General features: G+C 54.4%; 1 protein-coding gene and 1 long non-coding RNA gene across 2 annotated transcripts; one reads left to right on the top strand and one right to left on the bottom strand.

The window, feature by feature from the left end:
* Positions 1-76: 76 nt before the first annotated feature.
* On the bottom strand, positions 77-2,318 carry LOC128775062 (uncharacterized). Its single transcript, XR_008419669.1, has 2 exons — positions 2,210-2,318; positions 77-575 (listed from the first exon to the last, which is right to left on the bottom strand). It is a non-coding gene; the product is annotated as an uncharacterized LOC128775062 (long non-coding RNA).
* Positions 866-8,021, top strand: PDZK1IP1 (PDZK1 interacting protein 1). Its single transcript, XM_019449396.2, has 5 exons — positions 866-886; positions 1,567-1,743; positions 4,888-4,996; positions 6,875-6,970; positions 7,592-8,021. Exons 2-5 carry the CDS (start codon positions 1,677-1,679, stop codon positions 7,662-7,664), a joined length of 345 nt encoding a protein of 114 aa, XP_019304941.1. The 5' UTR covers positions 866-886; positions 1,567-1,676; the 3' UTR covers positions 7,665-8,021.
* The last annotated feature ends 8,645 nt before the right edge of the window (positions 8,022-16,666 follow it).

Here is a 16,666-nt window from a genome sequence, read left to right on the forward strand (position 1 = left end):
CAGACTCCACCCCCCCGGGGCCAGAGAAGTTTTCTCAAATGCAGATCTGGCCACATGACTCCTCTGCTTAAAACTCTCCAAGAAAATATCCTGATGTTTATTAAATTCAACCCCATTCCTTGCATACCGATCAGTGATTCCCTAGCTATTCATTAACACGAATGGTGACTACTCCAGCCAAACTTTGTGCCAGAAGATTCTGAGGACTCCAAGTTGGGGTTAGGGAGGGAGAACAGGACATATATGGATGTATCACTCAAGTCCGAGCTGAATTCCCTCAGACCACCTGCATCACCCCATCTTTGGATGATGGTGGTACCTGCTGTGCTTGAATGTGTAGACACAGGAAGTAGGGATGTGGCAGAACACGTGACTGCTGCCCCTGGCAGAACCATCTTGCTATAGAAAGGATTGCCCATGAGGTCCTGTGAGCAGCAGCTTGGTGGCTTCTGGGCAGGGAGACTGTGGAGGGCCTTCTGGGGACACTCCCTCTGAGGCATTGCCCTGGTGTGCTGGGTCCTCCGTTCTTGGTGTCTGTGGAGTGAGACTCTCAGCATCTCTGGCTTCCTGTACTCCTGGGGAGGGGTAAGGCAAGGAGACCCAGCATGACCTTTGGTCCCGGGCCTGGACAGGTACTTGGGTCATTCTTAGTTCCTTAGCTGGAGGGTCAGACGGACTCCACGTGACCCTGCGGTTTGAGTGCCCAGGGCTTCCGGGCCTTCTATTGGATCTTTCCACTTGGGGGTGTCCTTTCTTTGCCTCCATGGCAGGGCTGTGTTCACCCGCTAGTCTCCCTGTGTTGGGTGGGGGGTGGGTCAGAAGGTGTGTATACAGGCCTCTGACCGAGCCTTGACCTTGTCACAGGGAGGTTCCACCCAGCTTCCAGGTACCACATGTGGGGCCAAGAGGAAAGCTGAACTGGGCCAGGGCAGCTGGGTTGGGTAGGGAAGGCTGGGGACTGGGACATTCAGACCCACTGTCATGGTCCCCATGGGGGAGGGTGGATTATAGAGCTACTGAGCTAGGCCAGGGATGGAGGGACAGAAGCCAAGGCTGAGTCCCAAGACTGAAGCCCCTTGGTCTGGTTGGGTTGAGTAGAGACAGGTGAGGGGGAGAACAGGAAATAGACCAGGCTGAGGGGGAGGGTCAGCTTTGACCTTTCCCTAGCCACTGGGGTTTTCCCCAAGCTCCTGCTGAGCAGCCAGACAACAGATTTCTTAATCCCACTGTCAGCCTTCCAAGATGCCCCGCCCGCAGGAGCAGTAATGTGTCACTCCTTTCCCCAGAGCCCAGCCCTGCTGCCAGGAAGGGGGAAAGCAGACACAAAAACTGGGGAGGCCGGGGGCTTGGAGGTGAGGCACCAACTCTCTTCCTGTCTCCCTGGTCCTCAGACCTGCTTTCTTACCCAGCCTCTGAAAGATGACCTCGAATGCCAGCTTGAGTGGGCAGGGCACCGGCCAGGGGAGGCCAGGCCTGGAAGCTCATTACCATGGGAGGGAGGGCGGTTTCTCTCCACCTCCTCTCCTTCCTCCCTCGCCGCCTTCCTTACTTGCGCCTCTTCTCCAGGGCCAGACTAAGCCTGGGCTGATCTCAGGCAGACACGGACAGACTCCACGGCAGCTCCAGGAGCCCAGATACCAGCAGCCAGAGAGAAGGCCCAGAAGCTTCCTGCAGCCATGTCGGCCCTCATCCTGCTCATTCTGGGCCTGTTCACGGCAGTGCCACCCGCCAGCTGTCAGCAAGGTAGCGCGGGACTGGGCCTGCCGTGGTGGTTGTGGCGAGGAGGGCTGGGCTGGGTGGTGGAAACCCAGGGGAGGATGGGGTGGTCCTCTGGCCTCCCTCACCACCCTGGACACATACAGCTGGGAAGGAGAAGCAGGGATTGGGCTCACTGGAGGAACCTCCAAAGGCAGAGATCTCTGAGCAAGGCTGTCTGGGACTTGTTTTCCACGAGTGAGGAATGCAGGGCGGGGAGGGGGTGGAGGGGACTAGAGACCTAGAGGAATTGAGACCCAAGATCTAGAAGCAGGAATTGCCTTAGAGATGGCAGGGTCCTGAGGACAGGGGGTCAGGGGCTACAAGGAAGGAGGGAGGGGCCCAAGCAACCCCCAAACGGCAGGCTTGTTCCAGGGGAGGGGCAGTGTTGTCTGGGGCCTGCTTCCTGGGCTTGGGAAGAAGACAGTGCCCCAGTGTGGCCCCCACCGCGTACCTGAGATTTGTCCAGCTCTGCCTATGTCTTGTAGCCTGGAGAAAATCACTGGCCCTCTTTGAGACTCAGTTTTCTCATCCATAAAACGAGGACTGTAAACTTGCCCTGCCTACTTCCCAGGGCTGCTGCCAGGGCTGGGGTGCAGGAAAGTTTCACACCTGTGAGGAGCCACACCCTGAGATCTGGAAGTGTGGGGGACTCAGCAGGTGGGATTTGGGTCCATAGAGGACCGGCAAAGATGTTTCCAGAGTACCCCTCCCTTGCAGGAGCCCTGAGCTCGCATGCACGTCTACTTCCCTTCTGCCTTGCAGTCTTGGCAGCCCTCTAAGAAACAAGATCAGAGGGGTCGAGTAACTTGTGTGAATCACACAGCAGAGCAAGAAGGGATGTAGCCAGGGTGCAGGAGCTACTGGCTCCAAGGGCCCAGACCAGGTTTGCCACTCACCGCTGACAAAATCCAAAGGCGGAGAGACGAGTGGTGGGAAAACAGGAAAGGGATTTATTTCAGTGAGGCCGACACCAGGAAGACGGTGGACCAGAGTCTCAAAGACTATCCCTAAAGTGGAGAAAAGACTTCCAGGTTTATGTAAGGAAAATGTGGGTACCTGCAGGTGGGCAGTGAAGGTCATGTCTTTGTTTTGGGGTCAATCACAGAGGTCTTGCTGGCTCAGGGCAGTCCTGATTGCTTGAGAGGGTAATTTTGGTTTCCTTTGGAGATGCTTTGCCCTCAGGGTATTTTGCCTGACTTGAGAGATAAGCTGGAAAGAAGAACTTAATCAAAGTGAAAGTTTGAGGTCGAAAGGGAGGATGGTTGAGTCCTCCTGCGGGGACAGAACTCAGATCACCTCTGTCTCCAGGTTCTGACCCTTGTGCTATATGTTCACTTCAGAGCCACCTGGAAGGAGAAGCAGGGACCGGAGTTCCCTGTGTGTCTGGAGGGAGTTGGCTGAAGGGTCTGGAGGAGGCAGGGAGGGGCCTCCCAGGGCTTGAGGCCTAGTCACTGACCTGAGGAACCATTGTTTCTTGGGCAAACAATGAAGCCAAAGCACTGCTTTTTGGCAAGTATGGAAGTCAAGATAACCACACTGACCTGGTGACAGGCCAGAGAGTTCCCAGATCCCTCCCTTGTCCCCAGTACCTACTAGGCTCAGAGAGGAGGCAGGGCCTTCGCTGCAGCAGGAGAGCTTTAAGGTAGACTCAAGGAAGGACTTTTGAGTGAGAGTGAGGCAGAGTGAGGTTTTTGATGCCCAGCCTGGGCCCCTCAAAGTACAGGATGACACTGGGGATGCATGTGTTTTAGCCTGGAGGCAAGACCCTTCAGGAGCCTCCTGCTGGCCTCTGTCCCCTCCTGAGACCTGCCTGCGACTGCATGTCTGTCCTCTGCAGGGTCAAGCTCCCTCAGGCTCATGGAACACAGTCATGCCTGGGGGAGGGGAGAGCCCTTTGGGGCAGCCAGTGACTGAGGGCAGAGATTCTGGGAAACCATGAGGGTTAAAGGTGGTGTCGAAGGTCAAGGGTCAAAAGATAGAGAAGGTGGGGGGCACCTGGGTGACTCAGTCGGTTAAGCATCCGACTTCAGTTCAGGTCATGATCTCACGGTTCAAGACTTCGAGTCCCACATCAGGCTCTCTGCTGCCAACACAGAGCCTGCTTCAGATCCTCTATATCCTTCTCTCTCTTCCCCTCCCTGCTCATGTTCATTCTCTTTCTCTCTCAAAAATAAATATAAAAAAAATTAAAAAGAAGAAAAAAAAGTAGATGGATGGGGCCTCAACCTGGTCTCTGGCCTAGTCCCAGAGGCATCCCGCTGGAGAAGACAGAAGGGGAGCAGCTTTTGAAGCTTTCTACCTGGGCCCCACGACCTGGAGGAGAACTTGCCCTTCTGCCTTGCCTTTCCAAATGTGTTCTGTCCCCGCCATCTCTCAGGCACCCCGGCACCCCCGGCTGAGCAGTCTTGCCTGTCCCACACTCCCACCCCCTACCTAGTATCAGAGCAAAGTCATTACAGAACAGGATCTTCCAGATGCCAGCCCCGCCCTCTCACAGGGAGATGGGGAGATACCCTCAGCTGGCAAGGCCCAGGCCGGCCATCCAGAGGGCTGCTCTTTGGTCCTTGGGGTCCAGACACTTGTAGGGCATCCTGCATGTGACTCACATGGAGGGATAGGTGGAGGCTCTGGGCTGTCCCTCCTTGGCTCCTCATTTCTTCTTTGAATTCTTATTTTCCAACTATCGTCCCGTTTTTTTTTGTTTTAAAGTTTATTTATTTATTTTGAGACAGAGAGAGAGAGAGAGAGAGAGAGAGAGAGAGAGAAAGAAAGAAAATCCCAAGCAGGCTCTGCACTGTCAGCGCAGAGCCTGATGTCCACGCAGAGCTCATTACCTGAGCTGAAGTGGGAAGCTTAACTGATAGCCATTCAGGTGCCCCGCCACCACTGCCCGCCCCCCCCCCCCCCCCCCCCCCGCCATCATCCCTTATTTTAGCTCAGTGGGGTCAGGTTGGTCCTCCTTGCCAGCCCTGCTGCCTCAGAATGTCTCTTCTGGTCCTGGCAGCAGGCTGATGTCCTGTGACACAGGCTCTAGCCTTTGCTCCCCTCCCTCTGCCCCCCCTCCATTCTGCACTTGCAGCCCCCACTGCTGCCGAGCCTGCTGCAGCATCCCTGCTCCCCTCTTTCCAGGCCTGGGGAACCTGCAGCCCTGGATGCAGGGCTTAATCGCTGTGGCTGTGTTCCTGGTCCTGGTCGCAATTGCCTTTGCTGTCAACCACTTCTGGTGCCAGGAAGAGCCGTGAGTGCTGCGGGGGTGCTGGGGTCTGGGCTGGGCAGGCAGGGCAGGCCCCAGGACCACCGCTACTGCTCTAGTAGTGGTGAGGAGGGCCTTGGAGACCCGGAGTCCAGTCCTGTCACTGTGCGGAAGTGACACTGAGGCCCAAGTTCTCTAGGACTGGCGCTCGGGCTCGCCGGCCCCCAGACACGGCTCTGTTGGCCTCCACGGTTCTGCGAGCTTTGGGGACAATGTCTTCTCTTCTCAAGGTCTCAGTGTTTCTATCTGTAGAGTCAGGACACTGGCTTAGCCTGTGATGGGGGTTGTGAAAATCTCTGGGAAGAAAGGCTCCATCTTTCTTCAGGGTCAGGTGCTGTGCCATGTGCAGGGGTACAGGGGGGCAGTGGGACAGACAGACACAACCCCTGAACTCTCAGGCTCCCAGACCGGAAGACAAGGAGTGATCCCAGTGCAAGTACCAATGGTAAAAGGGAGAGCAGACTGCAGTGCTGGGCCTGCCCTGGTCTGGGGGGCCGGGGATGGTAGTCCAAGAAGGCTTCCAATTGCATGTTTATTCTGAAGCCTAAAGAATGCAGAGGAGCGACTCTCAGGATAGAGTAGCACGGGAAGAGCATTGCAGCTGATGGAAGAGGGCATCGAGGCCACCAGGGGTCCAAAGTGCAGGACACTGAGGTCGAGGGGGGTGGGCTGAAATCCAGTCACTCTGTGCTGGCCGATCCTGGAATAAGGCTGCACCTGCCAGTAGCTCCCACGGAGGGGCCTGGTGCCAGGGTGCTAGCCAAGGAAGGCCCTGTGCAGCCCACTGCAGGAACACAAGCAGTCATGCGTAGAGAGAAGGATGGGAGGCCTGAGATAGACTGGCAAGGTAGGCAGGGCCCGGGCCTGGCAGACCCTCGTACACCTATACCCCAGACTGTGGGCTTTATCTTTCGTGCAGTAGGAATCCGGTGAGAGCTTGCACGCTGGTCCTGGGATGAGAGTTGGCCTGAGCACAGCCACTCTGGCTGCCCTGTGGTGCATGCGTGGGGTAGGGGCCAGTCTGCAGGTGAGAAGGGCAGGGCGGGGGGCTGAGCATGAGGTCAGGAGAGAGTCTGGACTCTGGAGGGAGCAGAGGGGATAGAGAGGCGCCATGTCTGACGGTTGTCTAGGGGTCTGGTCCCCAGAAGTTGGTGGATGGGGACGGCAGGGGGCAGGAGGAAGGAAGGACAAGGATGCGTCCAGGCTTCAGATAGTACCACTTATGGAGACGGAGCATAAGAGGCAGATCTGGGGGCAGCTGCTGAGTTTAATTTGAGACATACTAAGTTTGAGGTGCCTGTGGGGTGTCCAAGGAAGGACAAGCAGCAGTAAGAGTCCCCATGACCCATGTAAGAATAGTTTCAGGTAGGCAGGAGCAGAGGCCACAGTCACTGGGTTTAAACTGGAATAAGAGGCCAGGAACTTTTTGTCAGCAATGTTATTTTTTTTTTCAAATGATCCAAGCTCTGCCTTCAGTGGAAGTTGACCATGTCTGTACCTAATTCCCTGGGGAAAGCCCTGTGGAAATCTGGGCAGACACTAAATCCTGTTGGGTCTTGAGCTGAGGCCAGAAGGAAAATTGCACAAAGTGTGAGGCCTTAGATACATCTTTTGCAAATCTTGGACTGGGACCTGAGGCCCCCACCTTGGAGCAGGGAGAAGGGTGGGAAGGCCCATGGAGTGGGGCCAGAATCAGGCCACTGGCAGGGCCCCTACTGGAGACAAGGGCTTCTGCCCAGGGCCAGCCACTGCTCTTGGACTCGTGAGAACCAGAGCCTAGAAAGGCCTGATTAGGCAAGGGGGAGGAGGGAGAACAAAGAGGGTAGGGACCTAGGGAGCCCTACTGATGAGCCCCATCCATAGGGAGCCCATGAACACAGTCATGACTGTTGGAAACAAGGCAGATGGAATCCTGGTAGGAACGGACGGAAGGTACTCCTCGATGGCGGCCAGCTTCAGGTGAGATGATGGTACAGGGTAACCACCCTGCGCTCCAGAAGGACCAGATGCTTCTGAGGGGTGGGAGGGGGCTAGAAGGTGGGAGGGCAGGGAAGGAGGAGGACACATGTGGGGAAGGGCTCAGTGAAGAGAGGAGCTCAGGGAGGTGGCAATGGGGGCTTTGTGAGGGTGCAGGACTCCTTGGGGACCTGAGGCTCAGCTGGGGAGAGGGCCCAGTAAGGGGGTAGGGACGGGTAGGGGGAGAAGCTCACAGGCGGACTGGGATTCATAGGGAGGAGTGCAGTGGGGGAAGTTGACTCTGAAGGGATGAGTCGGGGGCACTCAATGTGGAGAGAGGGGTGAGTAGGGGAGGCAGCTCAGTATGGAGGTGGACTCCATGAGGGGGTTGCTCAGTGGGGGCCCAGTGGGGGAGGGGCTCAGTGTAGGAGAGAGATGGGGCTCAGGGAGGGGTGCTGAGAGGCCTCCAGTCTCAGGTGCACCTGGGACCAGATGTGGGCAGGGGAACCCTTTCTGGCACTCAAGGATTATTTATTCTGGAAGATACTGCTGTCGCCAGTGCAGGATAAGGCAGGTAGAGGGGATGGGATGGAATGGGTGGTGACCCCTGTCATCCTCTTTCAGGTCCAACGAGCACGAGAATGCCTATGAGAATATCCCTGAGGAGGAGGGCAGGGTCCGAAGCACCCCCATGTGACCCCCGCTTGCCTGTGGGCCCCAGCCGTGAGCCCAGGTGCCTGTGATGGATGCCCAGATCACCACTCAAGCCGCTCCTTCTCTGTGTAGGAATCTACAGTAAGGGGCCGACTCTTCCAACCCCACACTGCCCACCTTCTCTGGAGTGGTCACCAGCCAAAGTCGAAGCTCAGGCTGTATCCAGGTTGGGGCTCAGCTATGGCTCTGGGGGATTTCCTAGGAGGTCTCCCACCCAATTCAATTCAGAAGACCCTTCTGAAGAGGACAGTCAACTCATCACCTACTGCCTTGCCTCATACTGTCTTCCTCTAACCTTGGAAATGCCTCTTATTTCTGTGAAATAAAGATGTTTCGTATTTCCAGGCCTGATGCTCCCAGGGCTCAGAAAGAGCCCCTCAGGTTTACAGCCAGGCCCAGTCTTGCTTTCTGAATCATGACAATCACCTTCCAAAGCCACTGTCATGGTGACTTTGGAGGATTATCCAGGAAGCCCTCTCTGAGAGGCCCATGGAGCTAGGAAGCTCAGCCACTCTACCCCTTGTAGAGACCCTCCTGCCAGCACCCCTCCCCTGACCTGCTCTTAACGACTGTGATTCTGGGCCCTTCTTGGTGCAGCAGCATTCCCCTTCCCTATCCTATCTTCCATGTGGCCTGATTGCTGGCGGTTCACTCATCCCTCATCCAGCCAGCTCTAGCAAGCTCCAAGAGTCTTGGGCTAGGACTCAGGAAGCCCAGCTTTGAGTGCCTGTCCCCTGCCGGCTTACTATGTGACTTTGGGAGAGCTATAGTCCTCTCTGAGCTCAGCTTCCCCTCTGGGGACGGTTTGGCCAGTCTTGCCACAGAGCTGGAGTAGAATCATCCTCACAAGTGCCACTGACTCCTAGTTCTGGGTGGGGGTGGAGTCAGGGAACTGGGTCCCCAGGAGAATGAAGCAGGAGGGAGGCAAGGGAGGAGGCGTACTTAGCAGGCTGGCTGACCCTGGAGGCCCCTCATCCCTGTGACTGTCATTCTTATGGGAACAGGCAGAGTTGGGGGCAGGTGGGTGACAACCTGAGACCCATCCAGGAGCACTCCCAGATCTAGAGGAGTGGGGCTAGAGGGTAGGAGGCAGTCCACCTTGTCTCAAAGATCTCCCTCTGCCAGCTGTCTCAACCCATCACAGCCCCCTAGCTTCACCATTTCAGCCATTGCCTTGCTGTTCAAAGGCTTCAGCCAGATACTCAGGGAGAGATCCATCTGAAATCTGAATTAGCCTTTCTCACCACACGGAGGTCTAGTTTGCAGCCTGCAGCAGTGGGAAGAGCCCTGAGCAGAGGGACGGCAGGCCTACCCTTGCCTGCTGTGTGACTCAGGACAAGTTGCCTTCCTTCTCTGAGCTGAAGCTCAGAGAATTGTGGCTGTGCTCATGTAGACAGATGCCTTCTTACCCACCTCTGTCAGGTTAAACTCTGCATATTCCTTTTTCTTGGCCCTGCCAAGGTTCTTTTTTGTCTAGGAAGTCCTCCCTGACTAGATCAGAGGGCAGAACCAGGGGGGGCAGCCAGACCAGCCTATTCCTGAAGGAGAGATGGAGGTTACTTGAGGGCCTCTGCTAAGGCACAAACACCCCCTTCTTCCTTTCTAGCCTCCTTGGTCTGAACCTTTTGGCTGCCTTCATTCTTCTGGCAGGAAGCTCCGTTCCTTCCCCGCCCCCGCCCCTTGTCCCTGAGGGGTGGAGGTGGGTTCAGAACTGGCCCCACAAGCACCCGGCCAATGCTCAGCAAGTGAAGCCCCGCCCCTCTCACCTGTGAGGCTTCCCAGCAGGAGCCCGTGGCAGTTGGGCCGTCGCTGTCCTGCCAGGTTCCTGGGGCAGGCCACCCTCTCCCTGCCTTGGCCTCTTTGGGAGGCTCCCTAGCCCCCTCTCCATGGTGGAAGGACCAGGATGGTAGGAACCCTGGGGTCCTTGCAGGTGTCGCGCTGGCACTGACCTTCCCCCACCCCATGTTCTTGCCCTGGCAGAGGGCAGGGGGCATGGGGCTGCCGGCCCCAGAGCCCCCAGTCCTTATCGCCGGTTCCCACCTGCCAGCCTGGCCAGATGAGGGAGGGAAAGGAGGCTGGGCCCGGGCCAGGGCGGTGCTTAATGACCCTCCGGGGCCTAATCTCAGGCTGGCAGCCGCTGAGTGGCTCAGGCTTGCTCCTGGAGGAGGCTGATAACACACCAGCTGGGCCCCCCACCATCTATCGGGCTGCACAGCCAGTCCCAGGGGGCGGCGATCAGGGGGCCTGGGGAAGGGAGCCTCTGGGCTGGGGCAGGTTGGGAGGCGAGCTCCCCCGGCCAGCCCCGGGGGGAGGGGATTCTGATCGCCTTGAATGACAGATAAGGGGAGGGACTGGAGAGGCGGGCTGGCCCGGCAGGACCACCCCCCCCCCCCCCCCTCCCTGCGCCGAGGCCCTTATGTCTTCACGACTTCCTGCTCCTTCCCCACCCTTTTCTCCCACCCAGTCCTGGTCTCCTTTTTTGCTCCCCCCCCCCCCCCCCCCGCCTTTATCCATCTCTGTCTGTTTCTCTTTATGAGTGCACCTCTTGGCCTCTGCTTTTATCTCCATCTTCCTGTCTCTTCCGTCTCCTTCTTCCACCTGAGCTAGTGCTCACCGGCTCCTCTCTCCCCTTGCATCCTTTCTCTATTTCCAGGAGGTTCCCTGTGTTGCCTCTTCCCCCGCGGGCCCCACCTGCCAGGTTTCCCTGGTGCCTATCCCTTAGCTGGGGCAAGTCCCTTGCCCTCCCTCACTGGAGTTTCACCTCTCAGTGTGGCGCCATCTACCGCTGATCTGTCCACCTGCTCTCTGGCCCGACAGCCCAGGTTGCCCAGGCCCTGGCAGGGAGACCAGGAGATTCTCCTACTGCTATAGGGCCTTCTTGCTCCTCCTGCTTCCTGGAACAGGGCTTGCACCTGTCTTTTTCTTTCTCTACCTAAAACGTGTGAATTTCACAGGGTTACATTATAGGTTACATGAAGCTCAGCCACTTAAGGCTCCGCCCAGGAACTGCAGAGTTGAAGGTAGATGGCAGCACTGCTTACTTCAATTAGACTGGAAGAGGAACTTCCAGTCTGGAGTTGGTGTCAAAAAAAAAAGGCTGTGGAAATTTATCTCGAGTGTCACCTGTTATGGGACAGAGTGCCAGGTGGTTGGAATGATTTTCAAGATTGCTTCCCTTACGCTCAGTGTAACATGAGTAGAAATACAGGAGCCATCAGATCAAGACTACTGCTCACCAGGGATTCCTCCCCCAGCTTAGGGTACCAGTGGGGTTGGGGATGCAGAGTGGCACTCCAGGAGTGACCCTAGTCACACACACACACACACACACACACACACACACACACTGTCTTGTCCCCTTGAACCAAGTTCACAGGTGAACCACACATTTGAAGCTGTCAGAACCTGCTCTGGGACCAATGTGGGAGGCATCTATCCCCCTCCAAGTCTGTCCTAGGGCCTGGAGCCCCCAGCTGGGTGTCCTCCCCATTTCCAGTCCCCAGAAGTACACACAGCAGCCAAGAGCTTGAGCTTGAGAATCATGCAGACTCTGGTTCAAATTCCATCTCTGTTCCTCACTGCTTGTGGAACACCTAGCACCTTTAGTGCCCACTGGCTTGCCAGTAGGATTGGTTCTGTTGTGTCTTCCCTGCAGGGCTGCTGGGAGGAAACAGAGATAATATATGCTATTATTGCAGCTGTCATTTGCCAGAAAGCCCCGTAGGTGCAGCAGAAAGTCCTTCCCCACCCCGGGGCTGGGCATTCCCCTGGGCCTTTCCAGCCATTTCTGCACACACCACCCTGTGACCTGTTTAATTGTGAGGCCTGGTTGCTCCTCGAGCGCAGGAACAGGGTCACTTCCCTCTGCATCACCGGCACCTTGGACAGGGCTGGACTCAGGGGAAGGGAACCCCTAGGTGTGGTGAGGAAACCCAAAGGAAGGGGCTAAGCCTAGTTTTTCATCCAGGTGTATGTCTGTCCATACACTTCAGCCCGTATAGGTGCAGACACACTGCACACACACGCACTCACTCTTTCACGGTTTCTGATTGGAGGTTGTGGGGTCAGTGATGAGCCAGCCCCCCTGAACATCCATGCTCCACCCAGCCAAGTCTGTCTGCCTGTAGCCTCGGCTGCCATCTGGTGGCTGCACATTCAACAGGAAGGGAGATTCAGCAGAGCTTTTGAACTTGAGCGTCAGGCAGGGCTCTTCCTCCTTACTGCTGTACTGGAGGCTTTCCCAGGGCATGGCTTCAGGGACCCCACACCCCCACAGGTTGTGCCAGCAACATCCTCAACTTCCTGTAGGCTTCAAGGGCACCGGCCTCCAGTGCTCCCCTCCTTGTGGTCCCAAAGGCCAAGACTGTGAGTCCCTTAGGTTGTAAGCACTACTGGTGGGGGCCAGGCTCTTGGGGGTTTCGTCCTGATGACACACATCCATTTCTCTCAGAAATGGTATAGGAGCCCAGTGGCTTCTGCCCTGGGGTGCTACTCCAGAGGACAAAGGATGACAAAGGTTCTCAGATATGTTCCTGGGAGACCCCCTGGAAAAGCATAAAAGAGGAAGCTTGATGTGTGTGAGAGAGAGACAGAGAGAGGAGAAAGTGTGAGAGACAGAAGTCAAGGACAAGTTCCAGTATTGTCCTGAGCAAGGTGCAAAGTGGGGGAGGCTGGGACATTGCGCTGGGTTATACAGGCTGTGTCTCCACTAATCCGGCCCTGCAAGCTGGTTTGGGCCTGTGTCTGCCTGCAGGGAAGGGTGCTTTTTTCCAGTTCTCACAAAGGCACCATACAGGCTAGTGAATGGCGCTGGGAATGGCAGGTGCCAGGGAGGAGACAGGCAGGAGTGCATGTGGGGGTAAGGTTGCATTTATTGGCAGTGGAATCTGGGGATGGACTAGAGGGCAAGGTGGGTACACAGTTCAGGTCTGAAGCTCAGGTGAGCAGTTAGTAGTTGAGCCAGAGATTTTGCCTTTTCCAGTTGGATGCCCACTGGGAGGTTAAGACCCCAGGTCTGGATCAGGCAGCCTAGATACGGCACTGCTTGGACACTTAATACCAAGAGACCTTGGATGAGTGAACTCAACTCACTAAGCTCAGTTTACTCATCTGTAAAATTGGAGGCAGTAAATGGTATCTATCTAATAACAGATGTAAAGATTAACAGAAACGGTGCACATAAGACACATAGAGTAGCGCCTAGCCCACATTTAGTGTGCAATAAATGTTAGCTGTTATTTCTACTATCATTACAGGATAAGGAATTGCATGCAAGACCACAGTGTGTCAGAGCTAGCAAAATATTTAGAATGATTTAGCCCAGTTTGCTAATATTGTACTGTGGAATCTGAAGCCTGAGATCATGTACCAAATTGGGGTGAGAGGTAGCTAATGAGTACATGCCTGGCTAGTGAGTACAGAACATGCTGGACCCAGCTGCCCTTCTGGACTTCTGGAGGCACCGGCATAATGGAGCTGGTTATGTGGCTTTGTTCTGCATCGCTGAGGCTGGTACAGTTCTGCACATGGACTTTGCAAATGAATAACCAGACTCTTGACCGGTTCTGGCCATGAGCTTGGGCATGTGGGAAGGGGGTGGTGAGGACAGGTACTGACAAAGTGGGGAAAGGGTCAGGGGGGAGCAGGAGAGGGAGAGATGGGGAGAAGCTGATGGAAGCATCTTCCAGACCCCAAAAGCTAACAAGCTGGAGCAAGAGACCGGGAAGAGCATTCCCTCAAATCCAAATACAGTGATGGTGGTGGCACTGCTGGTTTTTACATGGAAACTGAGGGTTACTATATAGCAGAGAGGACACTTTCTGATTGGAGCCTCATTCTTATCACCTACCAGGTGGATATAACTCGAGGAGAAAATGCAGACTCAGAAAGGGAGGTGGCTTTAGCGACATTGGCCTAGTTATTGGTATTGGGCTCTCGTCTTTTGACTTTATTTTTAAATTCTTTTTGAAGTTTACTTATTTATTTTGAGAGAGAGAGAGGGGAAGCGATGCTGGGGAGGGGCAAAGAGAGGGAGAGAGAGAATCCCAAGCAGGCTCCGTGCTGTCAGTGCAGAGCCCAATGTGGGGCTCGAACCCACGAACCAACTGTGAGATCATGACCTGACCTGAAATCAAGAGTTAGATGCTTAACTGACTGAGCCGCCTAGGTGCCCCTAGTCTTTTGACTTTAAGTCCATTGCTAATTGTCCCCTATCATAGAGTTCTCTGTAGTGTGTGTGTGTGTGTGTCTGTGTGTGTATGTGTGTATGACATTGGAAGCTGAAGAAAACAGTGTTTACCATTGCAGAGCTAACTGTGTTTGGAAAGATGCATCTGGGCAGGTGGAAAGGGATCCCTTCAAGTGTCTAAGAAGAGTGGTCCACATTTGCCGGTTCTGTCTCCATCCTTCCTACCTGCTCCTCAACTTTGTAGCCTCAATTTCAGCCGCAGCACTGCTGAACTGCCCTCACCAAGTGCATCAGAGTCCCATTTTCTTGTTGCAAGGTGATCCTTCTGCTCACAACATAATGGGATCATGGCCATTTTCTCTGCAGCCTCCTGGCTCCTGATCACATGTCCTCAGTTCACCAGGTTCCCACAGGCCTGTTGGTTCATGTTGGGTCATTGGCGTTGCTCTCTGTGAACGTGGAACTGTGAGGCAGAGACCACATCTGTCTTGTTTATTGTAGTGTCTGAGTGTCCAGCACAGGCCCAGAAAACTGGGGGTCTCCAGTACATGTTTGTTGAAAGAATGACATGGGGATCTCATGCATTCAGTTCATTCCCATTACTGCCCATGAAGTATCAACTTCCAGATCAACCCTTCCATCTGGTACCCACTTGCCTCCTGCACCACTCCTTAGGTGCCTCAGGTCCAAGTGGAATCCTGATCTTTCACCAACCTGAGTCCCCTGTTCTTGTTAGTGGCACCACCACTCATCCACCCAAGACAGCGACAGGATTCACACCGGATTTCCCTCTTTCAGCCTCACTCCAGCTCCCCTGTTTCAGGTCTCCAGCTCACCTGGGTGTTTGCAGCCACTTTTCCTATGTTCCTGTTTTCAATCTTGCTGCATGCTCAAACCAGCCTCCATGCTACCACTAGAGAGACTTGTCCCAAACACAGAGCCAACTGGGACCCAGCCCTTTACACCTGTGAGACGAACTCCACAGCTCCAGGCAGGTGCCACTTAATGGTTATGGGCATGAGCTTGAAGCCAGACTTCCCTGAGCAAATCCCTCCCTGTCAACTCTATATTAGTGTGATATTGGGCAAGTTCATAACAAAGGCACCTCAGTGTCTGAAGCTGAAAATCTAGGGTACAATAATGCCCATCATATAGGGTTGTGGTGAAAAGTAAATGAGTTAATATATGTACAGAAAGCATATAGTAAATACTCAAAGCAACAGCCATTATAATTTTCCTTTCTGTTGTGCCCGCAATATCTTGAGCAGCCAGTAGATGGCCACACTGAGGGTCCTCTGTGACTTGGCTTCCTTCTACCTCTCCAGCTTCCGGTCTCCCCCTCTTGCCACATACTTTACACTTCTTGAAGTTCTCCAGTTCCCTCCCCTGTCACGCTGCTCCACATCTTAGTGCCTGTGTTGTTCATGTGCAGGGCTCATAGTTTTCCTTCTGCCAGCCTCATGTCCCCTCAGGATGGCTCTCTGACACCCTTTTCCCTCCCCATGCTCTATGTCTGTGAGCTCCTGGAGGGCAGGACACCCTCAGGACATCTGGCACAGTCCCTGCACAGAGCAAGTGGTTGGTGTTTGTGGAATGGGCCGAATATGTCAGCTAGTCCCAGCTCAATTAAATCTATTGCATGACCTTGAGCAAATCACTTCACCTCTCTAGGACTCCATTTTCTTTTCTTTAAATGGACATTAAAAAGAGGATCTACTTCATATTTGTAGTGAGAGTCCAGTGTAAGGCCCTGGCATAAGACCTGGCATGCTGTAGTCCATGGTCACCATGCACAGCCATCTGCCAATCCCTCACCACCTATTCCCACTGCCTACCAGCTATTGCTCACCCTATGCTCACTCTTTTCACCTGGCCCAATTGAGGGTATTAAAAATGGTTTTACCTCTTCCCAAAGGTCTTTCTTTACCAAATAGGGTCTGGAATTAGTCTGCAAGCCAGCTGGGCTGGGCGGACCTAGGCTTGGTTGACAGATCAACTGAGTCCAGTGGGCTCCCATTTGCCTGAAAAGAACAGCCTAGTCTTCCAGTCTCTGAAACCCAACTGTGCATCCCAGAAGACCACGTTCCCAGGTCTCTTTCTCCGTCCACCTGTTCCTGATGTCCCAGCTCAGTCTGGAGTGGGGCCAAAGGTCTGGTTTCCAGCTATTCCCATGGATCTCTGCACTCTGACTTCTCTCTATCTGGATGACCCTAGTCATTGTGCCTTTTTCATCAAAGCCCTGAAGCAATAACCCTTCCTTAGGATAAACTCCCAGGAGTGGAATGACTCCATCAAAGAACATGAACATTTCTAAGGCTCTTGAAAGGCACATGTTTTCTATTAGTTTCCCTAAGGGTTGAATCCATTTACATTTCTCAGTTCTACCACAGTGTAAACCATAAGAGGATAGAGAAGATTCCAGTTTGCTTTGAGCCCATTTTCCAGAAGTTCATTCACAAAATACAGTGCTTTCTTTTTGCAAATGTCTGTTCCTGTTATCGGCTCCCTATTGCTTGTAATATCTTGAATTGCCACCAGATGGCAAAGCTTACACAGTCCCTGGGAAGATGGGTGCTGGACCAGCAACTCTCCTTTTCCTGAGAAAGAGGAGTCTGCTCAGCCTGGGGGTCTGAGTGGAGTGACCATTGATGGATTCCAGGGGATTCCTGAGGAGACATGGGGGTGGCCCTAATGGATAGAAACCTGGCTGGAGTTCAGGAGTTTGGGATTCTACAACTGGTCCTACTCTGCCTCAAGTTTAGCTACCATTTCTTTAATTTTTTTAAGTGTTTATTTAT

Source organism: Panthera pardus, unplaced genomic scaffold, assembly GCF_024362965.1.
Source record: "Panthera pardus isolate Hobbes unplaced genomic scaffold, ASM2436296v1 HiC_scaffold_11, whole genome shotgun sequence".
NCBI lineage: Eukaryota > Metazoa > Chordata > Mammalia > Carnivora > Felidae > Panthera > Panthera pardus.

Coding starts and splice junctions, on each gene's coding strand:
- PDZK1IP1 (XM_019449396.2), top strand. CDS start 1,677: ATGTCGGCCCTCATCCTGCTCATTCTGGGCCTGTTCACGGCAGTGCCA. Junction 4,997..6,874: donor TTCTGGTGCCAGGAAGAGCC/GTGAGTGCTGCG, acceptor CCCCATCCATAG/GGAGCCCATGAACACAGTCA. Junction 6,971..7,591: donor TCGATGGCGGCCAGCTTCAG/GTGAGATGATGG, acceptor ATCCTCTTTCAG/GTCCAACGAGCACGAGAATG.